This window comes from Oncorhynchus mykiss, chromosome 2, assembly GCF_013265735.2.
Source record: "Oncorhynchus mykiss isolate Arlee chromosome 2, USDA_OmykA_1.1, whole genome shotgun sequence".
Taxonomy (NCBI): Eukaryota; Metazoa; Chordata; class Actinopteri; order Salmoniformes; family Salmonidae; genus Oncorhynchus; species Oncorhynchus mykiss.
Window position 1 is genome coordinate 17,289,809 of NC_048566.1, and position 15,693 is coordinate 17,305,501.

The 15,693-nt window shown below is 43.4% G+C and overlaps 1 protein-coding gene across 2 annotated transcripts in view; it reads left to right on the forward strand.

The window, feature by feature from the left end:
- LOC100135972 (potassium channel TSK3) overlaps window positions 1–15,693 on the forward strand; it is a 152,852-nt gene that overhangs the window by 120,241 nt on the left and 16,918 nt on the right. For both annotated transcript variants that reach the window (XM_036990388.1, NM_001124312.1), the window contains 1 exon segment: window positions 3,634–3,744. In XM_036990388.1, the coding sequence (XP_036846283.1) occupies window positions 3,634–3,744 (111 nt within the window).

The following is a 15,693-nucleotide window of genomic DNA, read 5'->3' on the forward strand; positions in this document are numbered from 1 at the left end:
TCTCTCTCTCTCTCGTTCTCTCTCTCTCTCTCGTTCTCTCTCTCTCGTTCTCTCTCTCTCTCTCTCTCTCACTCTCTCTCTCTCTCTCGCTCTCTCTCTCTCTCTCTCTCTCCTTCCTCAGACTATGGTTTTATTTTTGGTCTGTTGTCCGTCTGTAAGTGTCAGTATTGACGCCTCTGTCTCTTCCTCGCTCCTTCTTTCTCCCTCTCTCCCTCTACCCATCTCTCTCTTTTACTCTCTTTGTCTTTTGTCTTCTCTCTATTTTTCTGCTGTTTCTCCCTCTCTCTCCAGTCATTCATTCATTCAGTTCTTTTCTCCTTCTCTCCTTGTCCTTCTCCCTCTCTCTCCATTCATTCATTCATTCATTCATTCAGTTCTTTTCTCCTTCTCTCCTTGTCCTTCTCCCTCTCTCTCCATTCATTCATTCAGTTCTTCTCTCCTTGTCCCTTTATTCTGTCAGCCTCTTGCTCTGTATCTGTCTTCCTGTCTGTTCCTGCTCACTGCTAACATACGCCCACACCTTCACTTACAAAGCCAGATACACACACACACACACGGGGGTGGACACAGATACTCCCATACCCGCTGTTACTGACTGCATCCTACACACACCACTATCACAGAGCTTGACATGCACTCTCAATATGACTCCAGATACATCGCACACAACACGCTCACTCACTCAAACACACACACAAACACAAACACACGTACATACAAAAACACACACACATATGCAAGATCATGCACATAAACATAAACACACACAAATACACACACACACAGACAGACACACACACAAAATAGTTATATAGACAGGGTCTCTGTCTCTGAGAGGTTTTTGTTTCTGTTCACCAGAAGAGGGGGATGGATGGAGAAAGCTACACAGAGAAAGATAGAAAGGAACAGAAAGAACAAGGAGGATGAGAGGAGGATGAGCAGAGAAGGGAAAAGAGGAGGTGAGAGGTCAGAGAGAGAGAGAGAGGATAAGAGGTTGAAGAGAGAGAAAGAGTGAGTGAGTACAGGATGTGATTTGTCCCTGGTTGAAAGTGATTATAATGACTTTCTATAGGGGGAATTCTCACCCTCGTCTCTATGACAACAGCGAAGGCCAACAGTGTTGGATTATACCACTGCCCTGAGGCTGGGGGGGGGAGACAGGTGTCAGTGTGTGTGCGTGCGCTTGTGCATGTGTGTGTGTGTGGGAGTTAAAAAGAGGGGAGTGGAATGGGGGAGTGTGTTAATGTATGCCAAATTAGATTACAAAAACATGTCACTCTGCAAGGCTTTTCATTTTATCATGTTCATATGACTGTTGCTGTGTACGTGCATATGGCTGTGTACGTGTGTGCGTTTCATTACAAAGATTTGTCTGTGGCCCTGGATATGTTTATGAGAGAGAGAGAGAGAGAGAGATGTTTTATGACCTAGAGGACAGATGGGTGGTTCCCTGTTTATGACAGATATTTAGTTTGAAATCAGTGGTACTTTGTAAACCCACTCATACACAGACATACATGTACACATAAAAACATTGCAAGGCTTTCACTATATTTTATTGATATTTTACAAATAGAGTGTACGGAGAGTAAAGATGTGGTCACTGACTTTTTGTCTTATATGTTTCAGATGCGCTAAAGTTATTTTCAGCAAAAGTGCCTTGTTTTTTCAAGAGTATGTATTAAAGTCTAGTCCATTAGCTACAGGTTTATCCACATTCAGTATGCACGCACACACACACACACATTTTGATTAAACATGGTTAATCCTAATTCATTTCTTATCAGGAGTTATGTGACCTCATTAATACCTACTTCATCCCTCCATCTCCCTCTCCTCCTCTCTCCTCCTCCCTCCTCCCTCTCCTCCTCTCTTTCTCCTCCTCTCTCCTCCTCCCTCGCCTCCTCTCTTTCTCCTCCTCTCTCCTCCTCCCTCTCCTCCTCTCTTTCTCCTCCTCCCTCTTCTCCTCTCTTTCTCCTCCTCCCTCTCCTCCTCTCTCACTAGCACATTCCTGTTCCCTCTCTTTCTCCTCCTCCCTCTCCTCTTCTCTCCTCCCTCTCCTCCTCTCTCCTTCTCCATCTCCTCCTCTCTCACCCTCCCTCTCCTCCTCTCTCACCAACACATTCCTGTTCCCTCTCTTTCTCCTCCTCCTCCTCTTCCTCCTCTCTCCTCCTTTCTCCTCCTCCTCTCTCTCATCCCCTCTCCTCCTCCCCTCTCCTCCTCCCCTCTCCTCCTCCTCTCTCCTCCTCTCTCCTCCTCCTCTCTCCTCCTCCCTCTCATACCCTCTCCTCCTCCCCTCTCCTCATCCTCTCTCCTCCTCCCTCTCTCCTCCTCTCTCCTCCTCCCTCTCCTCCTCTGTCCTCCTCCCTCTCCTCCTCTGTCCTCCTCCCTCTCCTCCTCTCTCCTCCTCTCTCACCAGCACATTCCTGTTCCCTCTCTTTCTCCTCCTCCTCCCTCTCATCCTCTCTCCTCCTCCTCTTTCCTCCTCCTCTTTCCTCCTCCCTCTCCTCCTCTCTCCTCCTCCCTCTCCTCCTCTCTCCTCCTCCCTCTCCTCCTCTCTCCTCCTTCCTCTCCTCCTCTCTCACCAGCACATTCCTGTTCCCTCTCTTTCTCCTCCTCCCTCTCCTCCTCTCTCCTCCTCCCTCTCCTCCTCTCTCCTCCTCTCTCACCAGCACATTCCTGTTCCCTCTCTTTCTCCTCCCTCTCTATCTCCCTCTTCAGAAACATGTTTTCTCCTTCTCTACCGTACAAAACAGTATTTAATATGAAACTTAATTAACTTCCTGTCCTTTCTCTCTCTATCTCTTTCCGTCTCTCTCTCCCAGGGATGTCTGTAAGACTCTATTCAAGCCACAGTTCTCCCTAAAATCAAAGTTTGTCAGACATTTTCCTAACGTCAGATGTTTTGTCGTTTTCTAAAGTAGTATTCTACATCCTATCTGTAGTTTAGACCCTGTTAGACCCTGTTAGACCCTGTTAGACCCTGTTAGACCCTGTTAGCTGCATGCATTAGGAGGAATCTACAGCCATCAATCCCAAGTCAATGGAAAGGATTGGCACCATCTAATTCAGACTGGCACCATCTAATTAGATTTAATTCTTATTCGTTTGGGATTGAGGCTTGCAGATTTCTCCTAATGCATAGAATCTTGACTTGAAGTTGGACTTCAGACCATTCTAGAGGAATGAAAATGTCTGAGAACATTAGATTTTGAGAAAATTCTTTAACTCTCTCTCTCTTTCAATTCAATTTCAATTTCTATTTAAGGGGCTTTATTGGCATGGGAAACATATGTTTACATTGCCAAAGCAAGTGAAATAGATAAACAAAGTTAAATAAAAAAGTTCAAATGAGCAATAAACATTACACTCACAAAAGTTCCAATGTAATAGAGACATTTCAAATGTCATAATGTCGCTCTCTTGCTCTCATCTGAGATTCATCCTCTCCCACTCCCTCCATCCTTGTTGACTGTTGATGATACACGCCTTTCTTTCCCTTGCTTTTCCTAATCCACTGATTGACAGATTGTGTTGACTCTCACCTCTCACTCACTCACTCACTCCTCTCTCTCTCTCTCTCTCTCTCTCTCTCTCTCTCTATCTCTCTCTCTCTCTCTTTCTCTCTCTCAGGGTGCGGGCTGTACAGCTCTGGTGGTTGCCGTGGTAGCAAGGAAGCTGGAGTTGACCAAGGCGGAGAAACACGTCCACAACTTCATGATGGACACACAACTCACCAAGAGGGTATGTCTGTGTGTGTGTGTTTATGTGAGTGTGTGTCTGCATGTGTTTGTATGTGTATGTATGTGTGTGTGTTTGTATGCTGTTGGCCTCTGATCTGGTTCTCTGCTTTAGGGTTAGAAATAGGGGGGAGTTGGTGTGAGGGTTTTAAGTTGCTGAAAGCACTGATGACTCCCGAGCAGCACGCAAGCTCTGATTGGCCCTCAGATGCACACGCGGCACCCTGCGATGAAGTGACGCTGTTCCCCCAAGAGAGAGTGTTGTGTTTCCAGTATGGAAAGCACTGGGCAGGGGGACATATCTTTCTCTCCCTTACCGTCCTCTTTCTCTCTAGCTCCCCCTTCTACATCTTTCTTTACCTCTCCCATCTGTATTTCTCACCCACCTTCTCTTCGCCCCTGGGCCATTCTCTCCTCCCTCCCTCCCTCCCTCCCTCCCTCCCTCCCTCCCTCTTTCCATCCATGCACTGGTCCTTCTCAATTTTTCATGCAGTTTAAAGATCCAAGTTTCAAAAATAGCCCCCACTATGAAATATGTAGGGTACATTATGTCTCTGTGTATCTGGCAAGCGAGAGGAGGGCAGAGCAGAGAGAGGTGATCAATAATTTTAGCTTAGATAAAGTATCGATGCAGCGAAGGGAAAGAAGGACTCAGCTCCTCTCTGGGAAGGGGAAGCTCGGAACAGACCACAGCGAAGGGAAAGAAGGACTCAGCTCCTCTCTGGGAAGGGGAAGCTCAGACCAGACCACAGCGAAGGGAAAGAAGGACTCCACTCTCAGCTCCTCTCTGGGAAGGGGAAGCTCGGACCAGACCACAGAGAAGGGAAAGAAGAACTCAGCTCCTCTCTGGGAAGGGGAAGCTCAGACCAGACCACAGCGAAGGGAAAGAAGGACTCCACTCTCAGCTCCTCTCTGGGAAGGGGAAGCTCGGACCAAACCACAGAGAAGGGAAAGAAGAACTCAGCTCCTCTCTGGGAAGGGGAAGCTCAGACCAGACCACAGAGAAGGGAAAGAAGGACTCAGCTCCTCTCTGGGAAGGGGAAGCTCAGACCAGACCACACAGCGAAGGGAAAGAAGGACTCAGCTCTCAGCTCCTCTCTTGGAAGGGGAAGCTCGGACCAGACCACAGCGGAAAACAGAGGAGCCACTTGGTCTCTTTAGGAAGTTTCACACACTCCGATGGGTTTGGCTTTTCTCACACAGAGGCATGCTCACTGGTACAGGCGAATGCACAAACACAAGCCTGCACATGTTCTGAGGCATGCACCCTGCCTGCAGTCTGGCACACACACAGTTACAAAGAACTGGGATTTTAGTGTCGAAGAACATACTCCAGAATATTTGTCAAATTGCTGCAAAATGATCTCAGGGCTATAGTAGAGCGTAGTTTTCTTAGAGCAGTTTTATATTGGACATTTTCCAGAACATTCATTGTATTAAAAATTGTTACTGTGGATACACCGCCTGGGAACTTCAAGGACATTTTCTCTCTTATTCGTCATTGACCTTTATAGCTTAGATAAATATTTGGCCACTGTTTGTAATGTTAGGATGTAACCTTCTGAAAACCTTCAGGGAACTCTTTCTATTGGTCAGAAAACATCCCCTGTCTCCCATAGTAACTTGGTCAATTAATGACATTCACAGGTTAAACCATGTGTCAAACTCATACCACGGAGGGCCGAGTGTCTTCGTGCTTTCGCTCCTCCCTTGTACTTGATTGGTGAATTAAGATCACTGATTAGTAAGGAATTCCCGTCACCTGGTTGTCTTGGTCTTAATTCGATGGAAAAAACTAAAACCTGCAAACTCTAGGCCAGGGGTGTCAAACTCAAATACCCAGTGGGCCAAAATGTAAAACCTGAACAAAGTCACGGGCCAACATTGAACAAATTAACCTTTTAATATGGACCCAAACAAGTTTTGCTTTAACACTGAATATGGAACAAGCATCGCTTATTACCATACAATATATAATTTAATAGTGGAGACATGCAAAATCGAATTTCAAATGAAAAAACACATCAATGGCATTCATTTATTAAATAAATAAAATTTAAATAAAAATTGTATGCCTCTTTTCTATTTGCAGCCTTCTGATTTAAATACCAAAATAAACTTTTTCCACTAGCTAATAATTTTACAAATAAAATGATAATAAATCAATCAACCACTCAAGCCCATGCCTTGTAGCAAGAAAAAGTTAATAAAGAAAACGTTAATTATTGCACACTGGTCTAATCGGATGTGCCCAAGCCAGATACCTGGCATCTCTTCTTGGATGCTAGTTCATCAATGTCTGGGCTCAAGCTCTGAGCTGAAGAAATCCTCAGTATCGAGCGAAGATGTTCATCAGTCAGACGTCTCCTGTGAGTTGTTTTGGTCATCTTCATCGAGGAGAAAAGTTGCTCGCATAGATAAGTGCTGCCGAACATGGAGAGCATCTGAGCAGCTTGGGTGCGGAGCTGAGGCATTGTGTCAGGGATGAACCGTGGAAACTGTGCGGCGCCCACAGCATCATACTTTGACTTCAGCGTGTCGTTGCACTGGAGTTCAATCAGCTCCATTTGGATGCTGGTTGGTGCATTTTCCACATCAACTGCGAAGGGATTACTAAGCAGTTCAAACTTGCATTTCTGGGCATCGAAGTCGGCAAATCGCCGGCTAAACTCAGCGGCGAGAACACTTTTATGGATTGGCAGCAGGGAAAATGGCAAGGGTTTCCTTGCAGCATCTGATTCTCCCACAGGCACAGTTTAGTTTTGAAGGCCCTCACTGCAGCGTACATGTCTGTGATGATGCGCCCCCGCCCCTGAAGCTGCAGGTTCAGCGCATCGAGATGGCTCGAGATGTCACAGAGAAAGGCCAGCTCACACAGGAACTTTTGCTCCCGGAGCTCTGCTGTATCCTTCCCTTTGGTTTCCAGGAATTGACATATTTCCTCACGCAGCTCGAAACATCTGTTCAGTACTTTTCCTCTGCTTAGCCATCTCACCTCTGTGTGATACGGCACGTCTGCGTATTCCGAACCACACTCCTCCAGAAAATATTTAAACTGGCGGTGATTTAGACCTTTGGCTCTTATAAAGTTAACTACCTGTGTTACTGTGGTCATAACATGTTCCATCTTTAGGGCTTTGGCACACAGTGCTTCCTGATGTATGATGCAGTGGTAAACAGTTAGCTCACCTGCACAGTTCTCTTCCCGCATCTTCTCCCGAACCATGCCCACCAGTCCACTCTTTTTACCGCACATCGCTGGCGCACCATCTGTCGTTAATCCAACGAGTTTATCCCACGGCAGCTTTATTTCAGTTACACATTTGGAAACCTCCTCAAAGATTTCCTTTCCTGTGGTTGTGCCATTCATTGATTTGAATCCTAATAGCTCCTCCGTAACACACAGATTTGAGTCCACTCCACGGATGAAGACTGACAGCTGAGCAGTATCAGATGCGTCGCAGCTCTCATCCACAGCGAGGGAGAACGCAACAAAATCTTTTCCCTTTTCCATCAGCTGGTCATACAGATTGGTGGCAAGATCACATGTGCGATCAGCTACTGTGTTCCTGCTCAGGCTCACGTTTGAAAATGCTTGTTTTTTCTCTGGGCATACGAGGTCACAAACCTTCATCATGCACTTTTTCATGAACTCTCCCTCATTAAAGGGCCGGGCTGATTTTGCGATCTCTGCTGCCACTATATGACTAGCCTTTACAGCAGCCTCGCTTTGTGATGTGGCTTTTTTAAACATATTCTGTTGTGAAACCAAACTTCTTTTAATCTCCTCTACTTTCTGGCTCCTTTGAGTCATGTCCAGGTCCTTGTATTTGTCATGGTGTTTCGTTTCATAGTGTCGTCTAATGTTGTACTCCTTACTTACAGCCACGTTGACTCCACAAACAAGACAAACAGGTTTGTCTTTTACATATGTAAACAGATATTCTGCCTCCCACTTGTCCAGAAAGCTCCTGTTTTCTGCCTTTCTTTTCGCCATTTTTGGGAAGGGTTAGCTCGCTGACAGTTGTAGCGTCTATGTTGCTATGACTACTGTCACAGAGGAGAGAGCGTTTCTGGGTCCTGTCCTGATTGGCGCGCGAAAACAGCAGAGCATTATGGGATTCGTAGTATTAGTGGTGAATGCGCTGTATAATACCGGCGGGCCAGCTCTAGTAGTAATTTGGTATTGGCTCGCGGGCCAAATATAATTACCCCGCGGGCCAAATTTGGCCCACGGGCCAGAGTTTGACACCCATGCTCTAGGCCCTCCATGGAATGAGTTATACCCTAAGCCAATAGGTTTGAGGTAGAAGCACAATGTATTTTATTCACTGACCTGTTGGCTATCTATTGGTTTAGTGTTTAGTGTTTGATCTCAACAAAACCCAAACGCACACTCTATCTCTCACACACACACACACCTCCCACAGGCCTGTAACTTGAGAAGGAGAGGTTTCTCCTGCATCCTAGGTGACATTAATTAGAAGTTCCAAGTAAGGATGACTAGGCCTTGTACGTCTCTTTCTCGCTCACCCCTCTCTCTCTCTCTCTCTCTCTCTCTCTCTCTCTCTCTCTCTCTCGCTCTCTCTCTCTCTCTCTCTCTCTCTCTCTCTCTCTCTCTCTCTCTCTCTATCCTTCTCTCTCTCCTTCTCTCTCTCTTGTCCTCATTCTTGTCCTTAACTCTCTCTCTCTCTCTCTCTCTCTCCTTTCTTATTCAGCCCTGAACTCTCTCTCTCTCTTCTTTCTTGTTCAGCCCTTAACTCTCTCTCTCTCTTCTTTCTTATTCAGCCCTTAACTCTCTCTCTCTCTTCTTTCTTATTCAGCCCTTAACTCTCTCTCTCTCTCACCTTTCTTATTCAGCCCTTAACTCTCTCTCCTTTCCTATTCAGCCCTTAACTCTCTCTCCTTTCCTATTCAGCCCTTAACTCTCTCTCTCCTTTCTTATTCAGCCCTGAACGCTCTCTCTCTCTCCTTTCTTATTCAGCCCTTAAGTCTCTCTCTCTCTCTCTTCTTTCTTATTCAGCCCTTAACTCTCTCTCCTTTCTTATTCAGCCCTGAACTCTCTCTCTCTCTCTCTCTCTCTCTCTCTCTCTCTCTCTCTCTCCTGTCTTATTCAGCCCTGAACTCTCTCTCTCCTGTCTTATTCAGCCCTGAACTCTCTCTCTCTCTCCTTTCTTATTCAGCCCTTGACTCTCTCTCTCTCTCCTTTCTTATCAGCCCTTAACCCTCTCTCTCTCTCTCTCTCTCTCTCTCTCTCTCTCTCTCTCTCTCTCTCTCTCTCTCTCTCTCTCTCTCTCTCTCTCTCTCTCTCTCTCTCTCTCTCTCTCTCTATCCTTCTCTCTCTCCTTCTCTCTCTCTTGTCCTCATTCTTGTCCTTAACTCTCACTCTCTCTCTCTCTCTCTCTCTCTCCTTTCTTATTCAGCCCTGAACTCTCTCTCTCTCTCCTTTCTTATTCAGCCCTGAACTCTCCCTCTCTCTCCTTTCTTATTCAGCCCTGAACTCTCTCTCTCTCTCTCTCTCTCTCTCTCTCTCTCTCTCTCTCTCTCTCTCTCTCTCTCTCTCTCTCTCTCTCTCTCTCTCCTTTCTTATTCAGCCCTGTACTCTCTCTCTCTCTTCTTTCTTATTCAGCCCTTAACTCTCTCTCTCTCTTCTTTCTTATTCAGCCCTTAACTCTCTCTCTCTCTCGCCTTTCTTATTCAGCCCTTAACTCTCTCTCCTTTCCTATTCAGCCCTTAACTCTCTCTCCTTTCCTATTCAGCCCTTAACTCTCTCTCTCCTTTCTTATTCAGCCCTGAACGCTCTCTCTCTCTTCTTTCTTATTCAGCCCTTAACTCTCTCTCTCTCTCTCCTTTCTTATTCAGCCCTTAACTCTCTCTCTCTCTCTTCTTTCTTATTCAGCCCTTAACTCTCTCTCCTTTCTTATTCAGCCCTTAACTCTCTCTCTCTCTCTCTCTCTCTCTCTCTCTCTCTCTCTCTCTCAAATTTTTCAAATTCAAATTCAAGCTGCTTTATTGGCATGAAAAACATTGTGTCAATATTGCCAAAGCAACAATGTATACAATATACATTGTAACAAAATTGTAAATGATAGCAAATAATAATATAAAATGGTAGTAAATAATAATACAAAATTAAATCCAAAAATAAATACAATAAAATGGTAACAGTCAATAGTAGAAATGTAATAAATATAAAATCAAATTATGGAAAATGAAACTATAACTAACTTATAACTAAATAACGGTCATCTTCTTCTTTATATCAGTACTTATATCAGTACTACAACTACAATCATCATTACTACGACTACTACTACCATCACTAAACTGTTATCACTACCATTACCACCCATATTTGGGATGATAAACATTAATAATAGTAATAATAATAATAAGTAAGTTACTGTTTACTATGCAGATGTTATTATTCAGTGTCCCTCAGGCTATGGCAGGAAAATACATATTTGGCTGCAAGAGGAGCCATTGCTCCTTCGCCCATGAGTATTCTTAGTTTTTCCTCTGGGTTCAATTTGTAAAAATGTGGAATATATGTAGTCATTTCTGTGAATAATGAATGTCTTTGTGAGGAATATTTATCACAGTAAAGGAGAAAGTGCATCTCTGTCTCTACCTCCCCTGTCATGCAGTGACCACATACACGCTCCTCTTTGGGTAGCCATGTCTTTTTATGTCTGCCGGCTTCTATTGCCAATCGGTGGTCACTCAGCCTGTACTTGGTAAGGATCTGTCTCTGCTTCGTATCTCTGACAGAGTAGAGATAATCAGCCAATTCATATTCTCTGTTTAGGGTCAGATAGCAATTTAGTCGGCTTTGGGATTTTGTTTCGTTTTTCCAGTATTGTAAATATGATTCTTTTGATTGGTTCATGATTTTGCTTATTGGAATTCTTTCTTTTGAAGCAGTGCTGGTGTCAGCTTGGTTGGTGAGGTCCAACACCAGCTGACTGAGAGGGCTCGTTTCTGGGCTCAGCTCTTGGGCTTGAAGTGCTTTAAATTGCAGACTCGAATTTGGACTTGAATTTAGATGTAGCCAAAATTTTAATGATCTTTTCTGTATTTTCATTATTACTGGAAAACGGCCCAATTCTGCCCTACATGCAGTAGTTGGTGTATTTCTCTGGACTTGTAGAATTTTCCGACAGAATTCTGCATGTAGGGCTTCAATTGGATGTTTGTCCCACATTTTAAAATCCAGTTTGTTGAGTGGCCCCCAAACCTCACTTCCATAAAGTGCTATTGGTAGGATTACACTGTCAAATATTTTAGTCCAAATTCTAATTGGGATGTTAATTTTGAATAATTTCATTTTTATTGCATACATTGCTCTGCGGGCTTTTTCTTTGAGTGCCTTCACTGCCATATTAAAGTTTCCCGATGCAGATATGGTCAGACCAAGGTAGGTGTAATTTTTTGTGTGTTCAATTAAGGTGTTGTTCAGGGTGAATTTACATTTGTGTTTCTGACATCTGGGTTTTTTTTGGAAAATCATGATTTTAGTTTTTGGGAAATTTACTGCCAGGGCCCAATTATGGCAATATTGCTCCAGAATATTCATGTTTTGTTGAAGACCTTCTTTGGTTGGTGATAGAAGTACCAAGTCATCAGCATATAGCAGGTATTTCACTTCTGTGTCAAATAGTGTGAGTCCTGGGGCTGGAGATTGGTCCAACATGTCTGCTAATTCATTGATATAAATGTTGAAAAGATTTGGACTCAAACTGCAGCCTTGTCTCACACCTCGACATTGTGAAAAAAATTATGTTCTTTGGTTTTTGATTTTTATTGCACACTTGTTTTCTGTGTACATACATTTTATTAAGTCATACACCTTACCACCAAGCCCACTTTGTAGAATTTTGTAGAATAGCCCTTCGTGCCAAATCGAATCAAATGCTTTTTTAAAGTCAATAAAGCAAGCAAAGATTTTGCCCTCTTTTTTTTGGTGGACGTGTTTGTTGGACATGTTTTGAGTAGCCAAATTGACACCATCTTTATTGTTTTGGTACTGTGAGTTATTGAAAAACTGTATAGAGTTCATCATTTCATTTGAGTTCAATGTTTCAATGAATGTCTCTGCACTGTTTGGAGCCCATCTGAACGATTGGTTTCTCTCACTCTCTCTCTCTCCTTTCTTATTCAGCCCTTAACTCTCTCTCTCTCTCTCTCCTTTCTTATTCAGCCCTGAACTCTCTCTCTCTCTTCTTTCTTATTCAGCCCTGAACTCACTCTCTCTCTCCTTTCTTATTCAGCCCTGAACTCTCTCAATTCAATTCAATTCAAGGGCTTTATTGGCATGGGAAACATGTGTTAACATTGCCAAAGCAAGTGAGGTAGACAACATACAAAGTGAATATATAAAGTGAAAAACAACAAAAATTAACAGTAAACATTACACATACAGAGGTTTCAAAACAGTAAAGACATTACAAATGTCATATTATATATATATATATACAGTGTTTTAACAATGTACAAATGGTTAAAGGACACAAGATAAAATAAATAAGCATAAATATGGGTTGTATTTACAATGGTGTGTGTTCTTCACTGGTTGCCTTTTTCTCGTGGCAACAGGTCACAAATCTTGCTGCTGTGATGGCACACTGTGGAATTTCACCCAGTAGATATGGGAGTTTTTCAAAATTGGATTTGTTTTCGAATTCTTTGTGGATCTGTGTAATCTGAGGGAAATATGTCTCTCTAATATGGTCATACATTGGGCAGGAGGTTAGGAAGTGCAGCTCAGTTTCCACCTCATTTTGTGGGCAGTGAGCACATAGCCTGTCTTCTCTTGAGAGCCATGTCTGCCTACGGCGGCCTTTCTCAATAGCAAGGCTATGCTCACTGAGTCTGTACATAGTCAAAGCTTTCCTTAATTTTGGGTCAGTCACAGTGGTCAGGTATTCTGCCGCTGTGTACTCTCTGTTTAGGGCCAAATAGCATTCTAGTTTGCTCTGTTTTTTTTGTTAATTCTATCCAATGTGTCAAGTAATTATCTTTTTGTTTTCTCATGATTTGGTTGGGTCTAATTGTGCTGTTGTCCTGGGGCTCTGTAGGGTGTGTTTGTGTTTGTGAACAGAGCCCCATGACCAGCTTGCTTAGGGGACTCTTCTCCAGGTTCATCTCTCTGTAGGTGATGGCTTTGTTATGGAAGGTTTGTGAATCGCTTCCTTTTAGGTGGTTGTAGAATTTAACGGCTATTTTCTGGATTTTGATAATTAGTGGGTATCGGCCTAATTCTGCTCTGCATGCATTATTTGGTGTTCTACGTTGTACACGGAGGATATTTTTGCATAATTCTGCGTGCAGAGTCTCAATTTGGTGTTTGTCCCATTTTGTGAAGTCTTGGTTGGTGAGCGGACCCCAGACCTCACAACCATAAAGGGCAATGGGCTCTATGACTGATTCAAGTATTTTTAGCCAAATCCTAATTGGTATGTTGAAATTTATGTTTCTTTTGATGGCATAGAATGCCCTTCTTGCCTTGTCTCTCAGATCGTTCACAGCTTTGTGGAAGTTACCTGTGGCGCTGATGTTTAGGCCAAGGTATGTATAGTTTTTTGTGTGCTCTAGGGCAACAGTGTCTAGATGGAATTTGTATTTGTGGTCCTGGTGACTGGACCTTTTTTGGAACACCATTATTTTGGTCTTACTGAGATTTACTGTCAGGGCCCAGGTCTGACAGAATCTGTGCATAAGATCTAGGTGCTGCTGTAGGCCCTCCTTGGTTGGTGACAGAAGCACCAGATCATCGGCAAACAGCAGACATTTGACTTCGGATTCTAGCAGGGGGAGGCCGGGTGCTGCAGACTTTTCTAGTGCCCGCGCCAATTCGTTGATATATATGTTGAAGAGGGTGGGGCTTAAGCTGCATCCCTGTCTAACCCCACGACCCTGTGTGAAGAAATGTGTGTGTTTTTTGCCAATTTTAACCGCACACTTGTTGTTTGTGTACATGGATTTTATAATGTCGTATGTTTTACCCCCAACACCACTTTCCATCAGTTTGTATAGCAGACCCTCATGCCAAATTGAGTCAAAGGCTTTTTTGAAATCAACAAAGCATGAGAAGACTTTGCCTTTGTTTTGGTTTGTTTGGTTGTCAATTAGGGTGTGCAGGGTGAATACATGGTCTGTTGTACGGTAATTTGGTAAAAAGCCAATTTGACATTTGCTCAGTACATTGTTTTCATTGAGGAAATGTACGAGTCTGCTGTTAATACTAATGCAGAGGATTTTCCCAAGGTTACTGTTGACGCATATTCCACGGTAGTTATTGGGGTCAAATTTGTCTCCACTTTTGTGGATTGGGGTGATCAGTCCTTGGTTCTAAATATTGGGGAAGATGCCAGAGCTAAGGATGATGTTAAAGAGTTTTAGAATAGCCAATTGGAATTTGTGGTCTGTATATTTGATCATTTCATTGAGGATACCATCAACACCACAGGCCTTTTTGGGTTGGAGGGTTTTTATTTTGTCCTGTAACTTATTCAATGTAATTGGAGAATCCAGTGGGTTCTGGTAGTCTTTAATAGTTGATTCTAAGATCTGTATTTGATCATGTATATGTTTTTGCTCTTTATTCTTTGTTATAGAGCCAAAAAGATTGGAGAAGTGGTTTACCCATACATCTCCATTTTGGATAGATAATTATTCGTGTTGTTGTTTGTTTAGTGTTTTCCAATTTTCCCAGAAGTGGTTAGAGTCTATGGATTCTTCAATTGCATTGAGCTGATTTCTGACATGCTGTTCCTTCTTATTCAGCCCTTAACTCTCTCTCTCCTTTCTTATTCAGCCCTGAACTCTCTCTCTCTCTCTTCTTTCTTATTCAGCCCTGAACTCTCTCTCTCTCTCTCCTTTCTTATTCAGCCCTGAACTCTCTCTCTCTCTCCTTTCTTATTCAGCCCTGAACACACACACTCACTCTCTCTCTCTCTCTCTCTCTCTCTCTCTCTCTCTCTCTCTCTCTCTCTCTCTCTCTCTCTCTCTCTCTCTCTCTCCTTTCCTATTCAGCCCTTTACTCTCTCTCCTTTCCTATTCAGCCCTTAACTCTCTCTCTCCTTTCTTATTCAGCCCTGAACTCTCTCTCTCTCTTCTTTCTTATTCAGCCCTTAACTCTCTCTCTCTCTCTCTTCTTTCTTATTCAGCCCTTAACTCTCTCTCCTTTCTTATTCAGCCCTGAACACACACACTCACTCTCTCTCTCTCTCTCTCTCTCTCTCTCTCTCTCTCACTCCTTTCTTATTCAGCCCTGAACTCTCTCTCTCTCTCTCTCTCCTTTCTTATTCAGCCCTGAACACTCTCTCTCTCTCCTTTCTTATTCAGCCCTTAACTCTCTCTCTCTCTCTCTCTCTCTCTCTCCTTTCTTATTCAGCCCTGAACTCTCTCTCTCTCTCCTTTCTTATTCAGGCCTTAACTCTCTCTCTCTCTCCTTTCTTATTCAGCCCTGAACTCTCTCTCTCTCTCCTTTCTTATTCAGCCCTGAACTCTCTCTCTCTCCTTTCTTATTCAGCCCTTAACTCTCTCTCTCTCCTTTCTTATTCAGCCCTAAACTCTCTCTCTCTCTTCTTTCTTATTCAGCCCTGAACTCTCTCTCTCTCTCCTTTCTTATTCAGCCCTGAACTCTCTCTCTCTCTCCTTTCTTATTCAGCCCTTAACTCTCTCTCTCTCCTTTCTTATTCAGCCCTGAACACTCTCTCTCTCTCTCTCTCTCTCTCTCTCTCTCTCTCTCTCTCTCTCCTTTCTTATTCAGCCCTTAACTCTCTCTCTCCTTTCTTATTCAGCCCTTAACTCTCTCTCAATTCAATTCAGTTCAAGGGCTTTATTGGCATGGGAAACATGTGTTAACATTGCCAAAGCAAGTGAGGTAGACAACATACAAAGTGAATATATAAAGTGAAAAACAACAAAAATTAACAGTAAACATTACACA